The following is a 16486-nucleotide window of genomic DNA, read 5'->3' on the forward strand; positions in this document are numbered from 1 at the left end:
TTAAAACTAGTCCCTATACTTTTATTATTTTCAACAATTTATTTTTTTCGAGTGAGGCAAGCTTGTGGACTAGTTTTACCAAATGGAAAACATGGAAAAACTAAGTTAGAAGAAATGAAGAATGGAGTAAAATAGAGAGAGAAGCACAAGAGAATTCTAGTGTTAATTTTTTTTAATATTACAACTTCTAATATATATATAATTTTTTTTTAATTTATCAAACCAAATCAATATATTGAATATTTAGGGTTCATTACAGAATTTTTTTTGAATAATTTCATTATAGGTTCTAATTATATCTGTTTTTTTTACACAATGACTAGAACTGCTCATAGCCTTTTCCCAACTAATAAATAAAAAGATCATGCGTTTCAGTGTACTCGAAATACAACTTTTAAGTATTTTTTTAAATGTATCATTTTGACTGAAAATTATGCATCCCATTGTTTTGTGTGAAAATTTAGCTAAACGGATTCGCAAATTATGTTAACATTTAGCATTTCAAAAAAGGAATTTGAATGGTGAAGTGATTCAAATGGCTTATAAAATCAAATAGGTAATTTCTAGTTTTTTTAAATAATGGTTAATATACTAATTGGTATTTAAGTTTAGTTTTAATATTAATTTGATATCTGAGTTTGTCTTTAATATTCATTTTGGTACCTAAAATTTTTTGTTTAATTTGATCATTGTGTTTTTTTATCTAATTAAGTGTTTAAATTTGACTTTAATATTTAATTTGATACTCAACTTTTTTTTCCCAATAAAATACCTCTATTTTTTTACTAACACACATGCGCCAATCATTTATTGGGGGACATATTATTATTTGATCTTAATACTAAATTGAATATAAAAACCAATTCAGATATCAAATTAGAAAAATACCAAATTAACAGCGAAAAATCAATTAAAAATTATTAAAGAAAAACCGTTAAAAGAAGTCCCTAACCAATTAAAAACTTGCGATGTCTAATCCATCTTTGTCTAATCAAATTAATTTAAAATTAAAATAAGTGTACTCTTCTCATCTTAATTTAATAATAATAATAATAATAATAATAGTACAATCATCTTCCACAACACACATTTCTATAATATTTTAAATATATTTTAGAATTCCTTTTACCAAAGATAAAAAGGTGTCATCATTAACTAATTTTCATGTTCAGTATAGTTTATTTAATTTTCTTTTCATTTCACTTTATAATATTATTATAATATTTAATTTTATTACTATCATTATTTTTATATTAATTGTAAATAAACGTAGACTTAATTCTTATTGATTAAGATATAATATAATTATATTTTATTATTTTAAAATATGTTTCATGGATATTATTTACTAATAATATTATTTTAAATCATATTGGGTAAAAATAAAAAATAAAAAGGAATCGGATCTGAAGCTCACTTTTCTCGGGAAAAAAGATGGGATATAAGCAAGAGTAGGTTCTCTTCACACGTCAGCTAAAAAAAGATCACTAGCTTTACGAGTATCCCATAAATATATGGTAGTTCAGAGGTAAAAAATTTATAATTTAATGGTTTTATTAATTAATTTTATATTTTAATTTTCTATTAAAAGAATTTTACAGTTGGTTGATATGAAGTTTTTAAAAAAATTTAAAACTCGTAATTTTTTATATATTATAATTATTAAAAATAATTGTATTTTTTTCTGATTTATCATTTAAAAAAATAAGTTAATTCTCATGAATCAATTAATAATTTTTTTAAATATGACGTGGATTAATATATAAAATTAATGAGCTACCTATAATAAATGAGGATTTGACTTACTGGTAAAGTATAAATATTGAAAAGTATAAAAATTTGGACTCAAATTTTATTATCTTTATATATTTTACTAACTTTTTATATAAAAGATATAAAATGATAAAAATATTTTTAAAATAATATAACTTTTTTGACAAAATAAAATAAAGTAATACAATTTATTTTATAAAATAAGGGTACTTTTATCATTACTCAACTAAATTAATGTCTAGATAATCAGTGACATTAAATTTAGTAAATAATTACTAACATAAAAACAAAAAATGTTATGGAAATTATGCTCACATTATTAGTGGATTATATAGTAATACCTAAATCTAAAGTATAAATATAAGTATGAGAGAAGTATAAATATATGTCCAACCAATTACAACGTGGAATTTAATTAATACAATGCACAAAGTAAAAACCAGGCTAATCTGGGAAGAATCGGACAAAACCCATACAAAATATACGCATATGGTGACAGGGAGATCTATATATCATAATTGCAAGTGGTGAGATTTGAATTTGAATCTTCAAAGTTTGGAACCTCAACAATTGCCAATAATATTAACGGCGATAAAAGTATCATGGAGGTCCTTGTAGTAAGAGTTAGATTGTATTTTGCCCATCTACTAAAAGTGACAAATTAATCCCTGAACGTTTGATCAAATAGCAAATTGGTCATCCTATAAATTCCATCCGTTGCTACCATTAAAAATTGGTTCATATACATCAACATGAGGTACACATGACACGTCATGCGTAACTATTTGATTATTCAATTAGCCGCACTAGTTTTTAACAATAGAAATAAAAGAATTTTTTATTAGAAAAGATTAGTTTACATTTTAATTTAACTATAAAGGCTAATTTACTTGTTTTTTAAGTAAAAGGAACCTCCATGATATTTTTGCCTAACGATTACTACAGACTGTCAAATTTTTTTAAATCTAAAAGCTTTTTTTCATACAAGAAAACTAAATTAAAACTTAACTTAAAATAAGGTAAATTCTCAAAATAGTCACTTTTTTTTACCTCAAATTACATTTTAGTCACTTATGTTAACGTGTTGTAACATTTGAGTCACGGAGCTGTTAATTGTCATTAACAGTGTAACGGTAAGTTGACATGGCACATTAAATCATCATTTCAAACAAATTTTAGGTTAAATTATACAATTAGTCCCCATATTTTTTTTGTTTTGAGCAATTTAATTTTTTTTATGTTCTTTTAACTTTCTTTTTTTTTTCTCCTTTATTTTCCATTCTCTTCTGCTTCTCCCTTTTGTTTTCCTTCCTTCTCCATATCTTTTAACGGAGTTATTCTATATTTTCCATTTGTTAAAAGTAGTCCCTATACTTTTATCTTTTTGAACAATTTAAATTTTTTCTTTTCATTTCTTTATTTTCCTTTTCTTCTTCCCCTTTGGTTTTAACAAATGGAAAACATAAAAAAACTATATTAAAAGAGAGGAAGAAGCAAAAGAGAATTTTTTAAAAAAAGAAAAAAAAAAGAAAAGTTAAAAAGAACATAAAAGGAAAAAATTAAATTCTTCAAAATGAAAAAATATTAGGATCAATTGTATAATTTAACCTAAAATTTTTATTTGAAATGATGATTTAACATGTTACGTCAGCTTACCGCTACACCATTAACAACAATTGACGGCTCAGTGACTAAAATGTAACATTTCGAACATAAGTGACTAAAATATAATTTGAGGTAAATAAAAGTGACTATTTTGATAATTTACTTTTTAATATATTATGGCACTCACTTAAATGGTGTTACCATCAAACGGCAGCCATCCCCAAGTCAACCCCCCCGCGGCTGTAAACCTCAATTCACACGCGAGCTACAGCAGATCCGCAAGCGATGTTTTTCATCGTCTTCTTTAATTAAAACTAAACTAATTTTCCATGTAAATCCTAATGTTAGTCTTAATTAATTAAGATTAACTAAACAAATGAAGATTAATCAACCAATTAATTATTACCGTTAACTGTCAAAAAATTTCAAAAAGGGCAAGTAATTGGGTAAACTCGTCTTTTCAGTATGTCGTACTCGCATGCTTAAGATTTCATTTTTATTTAAAATATTTATTTGCATTTTGTTTTTTTTTATACTGAATTTTTTTTTAAGTTTTTTTGGTTCTTGTATGTTTTAGCTTTGGATATTCCTTTCAAAAGAAAAAAAAAATCGTCACCATCGAGAAGATTGATTTTCAAAAAAGCGAAACGCCAGAGATAAAGCACAATACACACACAGAGGAATAGCGGTTTCGATTGTCAGCTTTTTTAAAACTGCAACGAAACTTCTTCTTCTTGTTCGTCTTCAGGTTTTTTTTTTTGCAGCGACGACTTCTGCTTTTCGTCGCTGATTCACACAGTGTTTAAAGATACTCTCTGTCTTATCTTTTCATCACTTTTTGTACGTATATGTTGAGTATACTGCATAGAGATATTGTTATTTACAATGATGCTTCAATGTTTGAGTTTCAGTTGAGTTGATTTATGTACGGTAGAAAAAAACTGGTGAGATTTGTTGATTTCTGGATATATGCTTGTTTTCGTCTTGTTGTTTAAGTAGTTTTAGTTTTTATTTGATTTTTTTTTCTTTGCTGTGTGATAGATTTTGAAAGAACAGTAACTGGATTTAGAAGATTTATTATTCAATTTAAAAGAGTGGAGAAGAAAAATGAGCTAAAAGATCAGGTAGTGTTTTGAAGATTCTAAGCTAGGAATTTGTTTTTTTTCGTTGGATTAATTTTGCGGTTAATGAATTGAAGAATTTATAAGCTTCGTTTTTGTTGAAATATACTGCATAGAGATATTGATATTGATAATGATGCTTCAATGTTTGAGTTTCAGTTGAGTTGATTTATATACGGTTGAAAAAAACTGGTGAAATTTGTTGATTTCTGTATATATGTTTGTTTTCGTCTTGACGTTTAAGTAGTTTTAGTTTTTATTTTACTTTTTTTCTATGTGAGAGATTTTGAAAGAATAGTAACTGGATTTAGAAGGATTTATTATTCGATTTAAATCATTGGAGAAGAAAAATGAGCTAAAAGATCAGGTAGTGATTTGAAGATATTGTGCTAGGAATTTGTTTTTTTCATTGGATTTATTTCGCGGTTAATGAATCGAAGAATTTATAAGCTTCGTATGTGTGGAAATTTAGTTAATTTGAATTTATCATGTTTTATTTTGTGTATTTATTTGATTTTAGAGTTTAATTTCCACGAAGAATGTGCTATAGTATGATAGATGCTGCAATCAAGCACTCGGTTTTTGTTTCTAATGTTTTTATGATGCGAAGGCATTTTACAGTGTTGAGATAAGTTTTTTCTGATACTAATGAATAGTCTGGATTCATGATTCGATTTGTAGACAAAAGGAAAGAGAGTTTCAAGAGGAATTATCATCGGATCTCATTGTAAGAAGTCTTTTCATAGTATTCTATATTGTGGAAGCACCTTGGAATTGGCTTAATTTGATCTTGTAAGAAACTGTAACCTTTTGGGGCATTATGCATGTCTGGCCTTGTGGTCACTGTTGGTAACGTGGAAGAAGTACTTTCTCGCGCAGAAAGAACTAAATCTCTTGATGCCATCATTGACAAGGACAACGGATGTATACTAACTAATGGTGATGCTAACCATAGTTCCGAAACAGCTGGATTTAGAGTTGGAGAACTCTTGCTGCCGAATGGGGACTCTTATTCCGGGTCATTGCTCGGAAACATGCCAGAGGGTCAAGGGAAATATGTTTGGCAAGGTGGTTGTGTGTATGAAGGAGAATGGAGACGTGGGATGAGGCAAGGGATTGGCAAAATACAATGGCCTTCTGGAACTGTTTATGATGGTGAATTCTCAGGTGGATATATGCATGGTACTGGGACATATATTGGCTCTAATAAATTGACTTATAAGGGGAGATGGAAATTGAGTCTCAAACATGGTTTAGGATACCAAGTTTATCCTAATGGAGATGTGTTTGAAGGCTCCTGGATGCAGGGAACACCGGAAGGTCCTGGAAAATATACTTGGGCCAATGGAAATGTTTATCTAGGGAATATGAAGGGTGGAAAAATGTCAGGCAAAGGAACTCTCACTTGGACAAATGGAGACTCCTTTGAAGGAAGCTGGTTAAATGGAATGATACACGGATTTGGAGTGTATACTTGGAGAGATGGTGGTTGCTATGTAGGAACTTGGACACGGGGTTTAAAGGATGGAAAAGGATCATTTTATCCCCAAGGCAACCGGCTTCCAGCCTCACAAGAAGTTTACCTCAATGCTCTCAGAAAAAGAGGATTGTTACCAGATTTGAGAAAACAGAATCATTCTCATATCCACCATGCTGCTTCTGTGGACATGGGAAGTGTCAAGGTTGGTGGCAACCGGGTATCTGATCGTAATTCTGATAAGCTATCAGAAGGAAACTTATTAAATCTACAACAGTCTCGCAACAGAAATGTTTCCTTGGAAAGACGTTGGAGTCTGGAGGTATCCATTGAGAAAGTGATTGGGCACGATTCGTCATTAGAGTTATCTGATTCTTTTAAGGAAGGGAGAGAAAACGGAAGTGAAACAAATGCTCCAATCTTAGAACGTGAATACATGCAAGGTGTCTTAATTAGTGAGCTTGTGTTGAATAATAGTTTTTCACCACCATCTAGAAGAGCGAAGCGGAGACACAAAAAGTTAGCAAAAGAGGTTAAGAGGCCTGGAGAAGCAATCATTAAAGGTCACAGGAGTTATGATTTAATGCTTAGTTTGCAGCTTGGAATCAGGTCTGTCCTTTGTTTCTAACTCTAATGCTTATTTACCTTTCTCCTTATATCAGCCAATTAATTTTCCCTTCTGTATGTAAGTATTGCTTTTGTTTAGCATTGTATGGAATTTTCAGACTGGAGTCTGGAAAGCTATTGTAATCTAATCCTGATAGATAGTATTAGAAAAATGGAAGATAAGTCTGAAATGTTGACAAAATCAGTATTAACAACGCATCTAAATGGTCTTCTCTCTTTGGGATAGTAGATTAACTATTTATGTTTACTTGCTATTTTGAAATCCTCTGTAAAGAATGCATAGAAAGATACACTCATTTATCATGATAAAGAATCCATATCTGGTCCGCTAAATTTGCAGTTATGTTGTTTTTGGAAATGTAACGCTGAACATAGCTAGATATTGCCAGATACACTGTGGGGAAAATTACACCTGTGCAACGACGAGAGGTTAGAGCATCAGACTTTGGCCCCCGAGCAAGCTTTTGGATGAATTTTCCTAAAGTGGGATCACAATTGACACCTACCCATCAGTCTGATGATTTTAAGTGGAAAGATTACTGCCCAATGGTTTTCAGGTTAGGATACTTCCACTTTTATGTAATATGGAGAATTTCTGTGCGCTATATATGTTTCTAATATAGTCACTAGGAATTTCTTAAGACCTTCCTAGTTTCAGTGAGGTCCTATGATTCAGTTTGAAGGTTCAGTCGATCTACTATTTAAAACTCCATGGCCCAATGTATCTTGGATGATATTGTACTATGTTTTTATTTCCCATGTTGAAACAAGTATAACTTCTTGTAGGAATCTAAGGGAGATGTTCAAGATTGATGCTGCCGACTACATGATGTCCATTTGTGGAAATGATGCTCTCAGGGAACTTTCTTCTCCTGGGAAAAGTGGTAGTATCTTCTTTCTGTCTCAAGATGATCGTTTCATGATTAAGACACTCCGGAAATCTGAAGTAAAGGTGGGGAGTCTCCGTTTTTACTTTATTTATTTATTTATTTATATTCTCTAGGAAACTAGCTTGAAGTAAAGGTTTTTTTGACTAAATTCTTGCATATAGGTTCTTCTAAGAATGCTTCCCAACTATCATCATCACGTGAGATCATATGAGAACACACTCATCACAAAGTTCTTTGGGCTTCACAGAATCAAACCATCTAGTGGTCAGAAGGTAATAACAGTAATGTTCTTTCATATGCCAGAGCGCATTTTACCTCAATCCATACAAGGTTCCTTCAAAGACTGGAATGCCTTTTGAACTAACAACCATGAACCACGTCCTCTTTTTGCAGTTTCGCTTTGTAGTAATGGGAAATATGTTTTGCACCGAGTTAAGGATTCATAGAAGATATGACTTGAAAGGATCATCACAAGGGCGTTCTGCTGATAATGTTGAAATTGATGAGAACACAACGCTTAAAGATCTGGATCTCAACTACTGCTTTTATTTGGAACCTTCTTGGCGAGATGCTTTATTAAGGTTCGCAAATTTTATGCCATACTTTCACAGTAGTTAGTCCAGGATTTGGTTTAACTATACAAATTTGTTTCTTTTCTATCCTACTGAAAGAGCATTCTTATATAATTGGTTTACCTCTCAATGCATGATTTTATTGCATTTATATTATATTTTTGCAGGCAAATAGAGATTGATAGTAAATTTTTGGAAGCACAATGCATTATGGATTATAGCCTTTTGCTTGGTGTGCATTATCGGGCACCCCAGCATTTGAGGTCTCTCATGTCCTACAACAGAACGGACGGCCTAGGGAGTGTTGCAGAGGAAGGTGTGTATTATGAAAATTTGATCTTCCATTGGCAGTTTCTTCCAGCTCCTTTTAATTCTTTTCACAGATTTTATGAGTTAAGTATCTTTCAAGAATTCTCATCTGTTGACATACATAAGAGGTAGCCGAATCTTCGCAAAGAGAAAATAATTACTACATATTGATAGAAAAAATATTTAAGGTTAAATCACTATTTGGGGCTGAACTTGGCAACTATTTTCATATTGGGGCCTGAACTTTCTTTTGGTCTATGTTAGGTCTTGAACTTGACAATTGTTCCGACATTGTGTTTGAACTAGGCAGCTATTCTCACATTGGGCTTGAACTTTTTTTTTCCAAGTTAATCCCTAAACTTGGCAATTATTCACATATTGAGGTCTAAACTTGTTAACTATTCTTACATTGGGGCTTGAACTTTAGGGTTCTTAAGGAAATATCAAGGACTAACTTGGCCAAAAAAAAGTTTAAGCCCCAATGTGGAAACAATTGAAAAGTTTAAGGTCTAATTTGGAAAAAAAAGTTCAGGCCCCAATATAGGAACAATTGCCAAGTTTAGGCCCCAATGTGGGTATAGTTGTCAAGTTCAAGTCCTAAAAAGTGATTTAACCGAAAAATTTAAAATGTAGTTTGATAGACAAAAAAATAAAAAAAGAAAGATGAGATGGCAAACTAACAACAAACTATGGTAAATAATTGGTACATGTATATCATGCATGGTACATAGCCTACAGCCAAATAATTGGTCTATGCAGTAGTTATCTGATTCTGATCCAATTTCTTGAATGCCTACTTTTGCAACATCCTAAAGGACAGTGGACTGATTTTGTAATCTATTGGTGTTTATATTTCAGAGGAAGATGAAATCACCAACTATCCACAAGGCCTTGTATTGGTCCCTCGTGGAACAGATGACAATAGTGTTGTTGCAGGTTCTCATATACGAGGTCGACGTTTGCGTGCATCAGCTGTAGGTGATGAAGAAGTAGACCTGCTTCTCCCCGGCACGGCAAGGTATGATAACTAAACATGTCATGCCGGCTTTTCCCGTTCTTGCAATATCAGATGACCATGAATAAATTTCTTGATTGTTGCCATAGTTGGGCTGCAATGGACTCGAGCTGAGCTCGAATGGTATAAATGCGACCCTTGAGCTTGATTCGAAACTCACAGCTCAATACTTAGCTTGAGCTCAATCGAGTATCATTTTCTAAACTTGGCTTGAGATTGCATTTGAAAATCTGATGGAATGTGTTATTTAACTTGGATTTGAATTTTAATTCTATAATCTAATGCTAGTATTAAACATATTCAAATTTAAAGCAATTATGCAGTTCCGGATTTAGATAAAAAAATTACAGATGTCTAATCCAGGTAAAAGTACCATGAGGCCCTTATACTAGGAGTTAGATTGCATTTCGCCTCTTTTATTAAAAAAAATTGGTAAATTAGCCCCTATACGTTAGATCAAAGAACAAACTGGTTCTTCTGTTAAAAATTTTATCAATTTCTACTGTTAAAAACTGATCACTATACATTAGCATGAGGTACGCATAACACACCACGTGTTACCATCTAGAGATTCTATTAGTCATGTCAATTTTTAATAGTATAAATATATAAAAATTTTAATAAAAAGAATCAATTTGCTCTTTAATTCAATGTATAGAGACTAATTTTCCCACTTTTTGAGTAGAGAGAGCAAATTGCAATATGACTCCTAGGGCTTTCATGGTATTTACTGCCTAATCCACATTTATATCTATAAATAGCAATAAATTCTTAAGTCTAAACTAAGAGAAAAAGGGATAGTAGTGAGTACATACATATGCCCAAATAGGCTATTGTGAATCTCATGTAGCATGTTAGCTTTGATTCTTTATCCTTTGGGGTAATTTATTTCTTCTTTTGTTTATTTTTCTCGAACAGACTCCAAATCCAGCTCGGAGTGAACATGCCAGCAAGAGCCGAACAGATTCCAGGAAAAGAAGAAAACATGTTCCATGAATCATATGACGTTGTGTTATATCTGGGAATCATTGACATTTTACAAGAGTATAACATGACTAAGAAGATTGAACATGCCTATAAATCTCTTCAGTTCGATTCACTATCCATATCTGCCGTCGACCCTACGTTTTACTCGCAACGGTTCTTGCAATTCATTCAGAAGGTATTTCCTCTGAATTCCATGAAAACTTGATGAAAAATGTGTTGGGTCCATATTGTCTTACTGTGAGTTAAAAAAATTGAGTGATTAGGACCCATAGGAGACACCATTTGCAATACTCTCTATGGTGATATTGCTGAAATACTTTGTTGTTCTTAGGAGCCGATTTTTAATGATTATGTTTATAGTGAGTATAGTTGCCTGCCATTGTTTTTGTTTCTTGTATGATATATGTATGTATATGTACTATTGGAATACATGTTCGATGCTTTGTTCTTTTCTTTCGCGACTTTTTCAAACTAGTGGAAAAGGAATAGAAAGATAACCCAGCAAAAATGATCTGATCTAATAATAGTTCTTCTACTTTGAAGCTTAGACTAAAGCCATTGTTGACATTTGTCAGTTAGTTATTAGTTGATGTTACTGTTCTTTGTGGGTTAAACTATCTTATGGGCAGACCGACGACGAAATTAGTCTTAAAAAGATAATTTTTTTTTATCATTACATTATTTGAGGTGGGGAAAGAAAATGAATTGATTTCAACCTGTAAATTTTGATATAAAAAATAATAATTTAATCATTTGAAGTAAAATGGTACTATTATAAATTAAGAGTAAGCTAGTTAAAAAGTGACCTGAAATTTGTTAAATCGATTATCAAATATGTTGTTTTTCACTAAAAATTAATTTCTCTTTTTTAACGTTGAAATCAGTTAAATTGGTTAAAAATAAATTCATATTTCTTAATACAAAAATATTATGTGACATGGTCAATAATGAATTGTTAATTTAAACTATCCTATAAAATTTTATAATGAAATCTTTAAATAGATGTCACCTTTAAGTTAAAATAAAAAAAATCATACAACTTAAACTCATCACTGATTATAAACGAATAACTTGGCCAATGTAACTACAATAAAGTCCAATCCAGCTATTTCTAAAAACACAATGAAGACTTGATTGTTCCCTTTTCTCGTGGTACTTTATAACATGCAAATAAGTAATTTTACTATATGATTCAAAATTAAATGGGTTAATTGCACAAGATTTCTCAATATCATGATTCAAAATTTTAAATTAGTTTTAAATTTCAAAACTTTCTAATTAAATTTTAAAAGTATTAATATTGTATCAATCTCATCATTTCATTAACCTTTCCATTAGCTCAAGGTACTACCATGTATGAATATCTTAAATTTGACGTGTGAAAAAAAATACCCTAATTTTTAAGCGCATTATCTTTCAACACATCAATTCTAGTTTGCACTAAATTACAAAACGCCACTATGTAGTTTAACTATTTTTTTTTTCAAGTAATTCTTATGATTCTTCGATCTCACTACGTGAGTTCGAGGTAAACACCCTTGTTAATGCTAGGGTTTGTGACTTAACTATTGTTGCATGATTCTAGTAAAACATCATCCAAATCACTAAAAACAAGTAACTGCATGCTGTATGAGATTTTGTTCCTTGCAATAAAAGGGTAGATAATTGAATATCTGAATTTATAGAAGCCCCTCACCCTCCCCCCCGCCCCCCCCCCCCAAAAAAAAAAACAACAAGATAACTAGCCTATTAAATTCAATGAGAAGAAAGTATTTTGATCCTTAGCCTCAAAAAACCTTTGCTCTCAACTGCCTTAAAACACTGGCTAACCAATTTTCAAGAACCATTAGGTTTACTTTGTAGCTTTACTGGGTGGTGTGAGCACTAGCAGCTGCTTCAAAAACTCTCCAAGCCTCCGTTTCGGGTTCAGCTAGCTCCTGTGGGATCTGCATGGGTTTTTCAAGTGAGGAACACGTTATCGAAAGGAACATGTGAGATAGAAAACCTAGTGTGATGGCTAACCTTTCCGTATGTGTTAGTCTTTGTAGGAGAAGCTCCGTTTGCTAGTAACAATTGTATCACTTCCGCATGTTCACCTCGTGCTGCATGATGAAGAGGCTGACGAAAGAACACAAAGTAATCGTAAACGAGACTATGTAGTATGTAAAAAAGAACAACAATCTGGTCAATTTAAGGGTCATTTCAGTTCTGGTCGTTTCAGATTCAGGTTATTTGGGTTGGTTGAGTAATCAGGTTTGGATTTTATGGCTCGGGTCGTTTTGGGTCAGGGCCAATTTTGATTTGAGCTGGACAGGTTTTGGTTTGTTGAGTGCTAAACATTCGCATTTCCATTTAATAAATAAAAACTGACAGTAAAAGTACTATAGAGGCCTCTATACTAAGAGTCGAATTACATTTTATCCCCTCTACTAAAAAAAATGAACAAATTAGTGCCTATACGTTAGATCAAAGAGCAAATTGATCATTTTGTTAAAAATTACATCCATTTCTACTATTAAAATATGGTCCCCATACATCTGGTTATTCCATCAAACACGGCAATTTTTAAGATGAATATTTTAACAAAAATGACTGATTTACTCTTTGATTTAACGTACAGAAATTAATTTGCCCATTTTTTTAGTACTTTTCCGAACTTTGACCAATGTGCAAATGAATGAGCCAAATAAAACAGAATTAATACAAATGGATGCCAAATAAAACCGAATAAAAATGGGTGAAGTGCCACTAGTATCAGTACTCACAGTATCACCTTCGGCGTCAACTGAATCTAGCATCCTTTTAAGACATCCACTGTTGCTGGCTCTGTCGAGTAGAAGCTGTACTATCTCAATAAACCCTGAAAACGTCAATAGTAAAGGAAAGAAACAAAAGTCAGTACGCAATCAGATACGGAAGACTCTACACAAAAGTGGATAGCTGACCCCCGGCACAAGCATCATGCAGAGGAATAGCCCCATCTTCATCCTTGGGCTCCAAATTAGCCCCCCTTTCCAAAAGTAGCTGCAAGGGATTAATTCATCAATGATAAAGCTTTCAGGTTCGAACAAAGAAAACGACAACACCGGACGGACAACCAACCTGAACACAAGGCAGATAACCATAAAGGCAGGTAAGATGGAGAGCTGTGTCACCATCTTCTACAGGTTCATCAATGCTGCCATTAATGTTGTCTATACAATCAAGTGAACAATGAGACGTATTATTAGAAGATAAGTTAGACAAGGACATCTTAGTGTCCAAGTGAGTCCAACTAAATCGACAAAAGAGAACAACATATCAGGTTTTCCATTCCAAGAACATGTTCAGTACCAAACAAAGAGCATAAACACTTACCATCTCAAGTGAAATCTACATGCGAGGATACATTTCTGTCATCGAGTAAAACATTGGGAAATTTCTACTTTAGACCCACCAAAATTCATAAAATCATAAGTTAATAAATGGTAAAAATTATAGTCTCCCCCCAAATGATAAAATTTTGATTTAGTCCTTTTGCAAACTATAAAGATGTAAGCCAATAAAATTTTTTTGGCTTCGCCCCTGGAAATAAACCATAATTCAAACAACAAATCATCATACAAACTAGTAAGACACTTAAATAAACATTAGATATGCTTAGAATTTGTCTCAACTACTGCTTCTTCCATTTTTCATATATGTATTACAAGCAATGATCAATCATATTTGCAAAACTTTCATTTCTAAGTCACTAAGAATATAACAGTCACACACTTGAATCAACATCAAAGATGCTTCTTTACTTCATCTATTTTCCTACAAATATTTCCATCATTGGCCCACAGAACAAAGGGCAAAGGCACTGAATTTATAATCGGAGAAATGGGTTATCTTGAAGTCGATAAAAAAACCCAAAAAATTAAACATTTTAAGTTCCAAAGAAGGATAAGTTAGTGAAAAGGGGGGAAAGGAAACCTAGGGCGAGGCGAAGAGCGTTGAGGTCGCCGAGCTGGGCGGCGGCGGCGAGGTCGCGGAGGTGAGGAGGGATATCAGCTTCAAGGTCCATGTCGAGACCGTTTTCTTCAAAAAGAGGGTTTTCATCGTCTTCGTCATCTTCGAGCAATCCATTGCGTCTGCCTGGAACCGCCATTGTTTTTTCTTTCTTTTGATTTCTCTGTTTTTACTTTATTTTTTTTCCTTTGCTTCGGTTTATACGGGGAATCAACTTAGGTCTACTCTTTTTTATACTTTTATTTTTATATTAATATTTAGGATAAATTACACCGATATTCACTCAATTTTAATGTCAACAACAAAACAGTCACTCAATTTTCAATTCATTTACTTAATTTTAAAAGCAGTCCTACTAACTATTTTTTATTACAAACATAACGGAATTCATTTACTTAATTTTAAAATAAATCCTACTAAATATTTTTTTATTAAAGACATAAGGGAAAAATAACTTGACATTTAATCAGCTTCTTATTACCCTTTAATTGATCAATTGAAGGGTTTGTCGCCTAAGTAGGTAGGTAAAAGAAAAAATGGAAGAAAAATAAAAGTTTTACCCAAAAAATTCATTAACGAGACATAAAATCATCATTAACCTAAAAATTTAATTCATATCTCTTTTTCCATCTCTCTTCTATAATAAGAAAAAACGCATGAAAGCATTAACCCAAAAATTAAAATTCTTCATAATCTTGTCTCTGATTTCATCTCTTCTTATAGGAAAAAAAAAAAACCTAGAACATGTAAGAGCACAAGTTAATAAGAAATGATTCTCTTCTCAATTAGTGTCCAAATATCATCTTCTTCGCCTCTGAAAAGAAAAGAAAAATCGGAAAAACTCTTCTCAAACTTAGGTATGCGGGTTTTTTTTTTTATTTTGGTTAGCGAAGAGTATTTGATTTTTTCAAATGGTTGAATCAATTTTTATTAAATTAAATTAATTGATTATATTATAAAGTTCAAGAATTAATATAACTAAATTGATTTTAAGTTTGTCAATTTATTCAATTAATCGACTTTTAATTATTAGATTTTGGTAGTGATTATTGTAGCTATCTTTTGAGCCTTGATAAAGTGGGAAAACTATAATTAGTGTTGATGGAGTTGAATTTCAATATTCAAGTCCACGAGTTTGAGAATAGCGTGATAGATTATCACATTTTTCATGATTTTTTAAATAATTAAAGGTTTAGATTATTTTGAATTAGATTAATATAATTTTTAATCAATTTAAATTTAAATTGTAAACTTTTTATGATTATATCAAGTTAAATTCATTTTGAATTTGAATTTATAGTATCTCGAAATTTCGAATTTTGAAGTATAGGCTTATTGATTGAGTGGCCAGCATGCAGAAAAGGCCTTTTGCCCTCAACAACCAACAAAAACATTAACTATAATCTAATTTGTACATGTAAATGTAGACCTCCTATGAGCCATGAATATTAAACACTTTAAGATTGGGATTGCTTTTCTAATAAGGTGAGAGGTGTTGAGACCACCATACATGTGCCAATGCCATATCAAACCATCCTTTTATTTCTCTCCATTCTTTGATTTTGAATCCAATAGTCTTCAACCAAAGTGGGTCACATTGCTTGGCTCTTCATTATCACCAAATGACCTCATTTATCCTCGTATTTTTTTTTACAATCACATGGTATTTTTATCTGTTTTATAATTTGAGTCTAGTTTTATTCGAATCGAAATCAGTCGGTAAAAGTGGATCCAAATACTTACAAAACAAGTAATTTAAAACCATATATATATATATAAGAGTTTCTCTTGTCATCTTTTGTTGTAAAAACCTATCACGTATCAAGCTATTTAATGCAATATGTTGTCTTTAATTATTTAGACTTTTTTTTTTTGGTGAAGTTTGAAATAATATTGATATTCAATTTAAACTAAAATACTTTAGATAAAAGACTTACATGCCATAGAATTTAAATTAAAATAAATATGAAAAAAACCCAGGAATTATCTAAATTAAGTGGCCAATTTGTTCCCTTCCACATGGGGAATCACTAGATTAGCTATATGGTTTTAAAGCTGAAATGCATGGGTGGAGGTGGAGCTGTTATATGTAATTAAACTCAAGCTTACAACTTTAG

At 31.6% G+C, this 16486-nt stretch overlaps 2 protein-coding genes across 7 annotated transcripts; one reads left to right on the forward strand and one right to left on the reverse strand.

Moving 5' to 3' along the window:
* Positions 1 to 3909: 3909 nt before the first annotated feature.
* On the forward strand, positions 3910 to 10829 carry LOC121230398 (phosphatidylinositol 4-phosphate 5-kinase 9). Of its 6 annotated transcripts, XM_041115083.1 has the most exons (10): positions 3910 to 4322; positions 4420 to 4502; positions 5181 to 6585; positions 6993 to 7160; positions 7390 to 7555; positions 7655 to 7765; positions 7887 to 8074; positions 8233 to 8381; positions 9233 to 9392; positions 10308 to 10829. In XM_041115083.1, exons 3-10 carry the CDS (start codon positions 5324 to 5326, stop codon positions 10579 to 10581), a joined length of 2478 nt encoding a protein of 825 aa, XP_040971017.1. In that variant the 5' UTR covers positions 3910 to 4322; positions 4420 to 4502; positions 5181 to 5323; the 3' UTR covers positions 10582 to 10829. The 6 variants fall into 6 exon arrangements, with proteins under 6 accessions (XP_040971017.1, XP_040971007.1, XP_040971014.1 ...); XM_041115073.1 differs by lacking the exon at positions 4420 to 4502; XM_041115080.1 differs by lacking the exon at positions 4420 to 4502 and having other exon boundaries at positions 3911 to 4126.
* A 1010-nt stretch (positions 10830 to 11839) lies between these two features.
* Positions 11840 to 14592, reverse strand: LOC121230403 (poly [ADP-ribose] polymerase tankyrase). The gene is made up of 6 exons (XM_041115094.1): positions 14334 to 14592; positions 13479 to 13570; positions 13322 to 13400; positions 13142 to 13236; positions 12399 to 12494; positions 11840 to 12322 (listed from the first exon to the last, which is right to left on the reverse strand). The coding sequence occupies exons 1-6, from the start codon at positions 14506 to 14508 to the stop codon at positions 12242 to 12244; spliced, it is 618 nt and encodes a 205-aa protein (XP_040971028.1). The 5' UTR covers positions 14509 to 14592; the 3' UTR covers positions 11840 to 12241.
* Positions 14593 to 16486: the final 1894 nt, after the last annotated feature.

Source organism: Gossypium hirsutum, chromosome A01, assembly GCF_007990345.1.
Source record: "Gossypium hirsutum isolate 1008001.06 chromosome A01, Gossypium_hirsutum_v2.1, whole genome shotgun sequence".
Classification (NCBI taxonomy): Eukaryota; Viridiplantae; Streptophyta; class Magnoliopsida; order Malvales; family Malvaceae; genus Gossypium; species Gossypium hirsutum.

Bases quoted from the DNA above. Each gene is read 5' to 3' on its own strand.
- LOC121230398 (XM_041115083.1), top strand. From the start codon at position 5,324: ATGTCTGGCCTTGTGGTCACTGTTGGTAACGTGGAAGAAGTACTTTCT. The intron at 8,382-9,232 runs GTGTGTATTATG...TTTATATTTCAG, and splicing joins AGGGAGTGTTGCAGAGGAAG to AGGAAGATGAAATCACCAAC. The intron at 9,393-10,307 runs GTATGATAACTA...TTTCTCGAACAG, and splicing joins CTTCTCCCCGGCACGGCAAG to ACTCCAAATCCAGCTCGGAG.
- LOC121230403 (XM_041115094.1), bottom strand. From the start codon at position 14,508: ATGGCGGTTCCAGGCAGACGCAATGGATTGCTCGAAGATGACGAAGAC. The intron at 13,401-13,478 runs GTTGGTTGTCCG...AATCCCTTGCAG, and splicing joins GTTATCTGCCTTGTGTTCAG to CTACTTTTGGAAAGGGGGGC. The intron at 13,237-13,321 runs GTCAGCTATCCA...TGACGTTTTCAG, and splicing joins GCATGATGCTTGTGCCGGGG to GGTTTATTGAGATAGTACAG.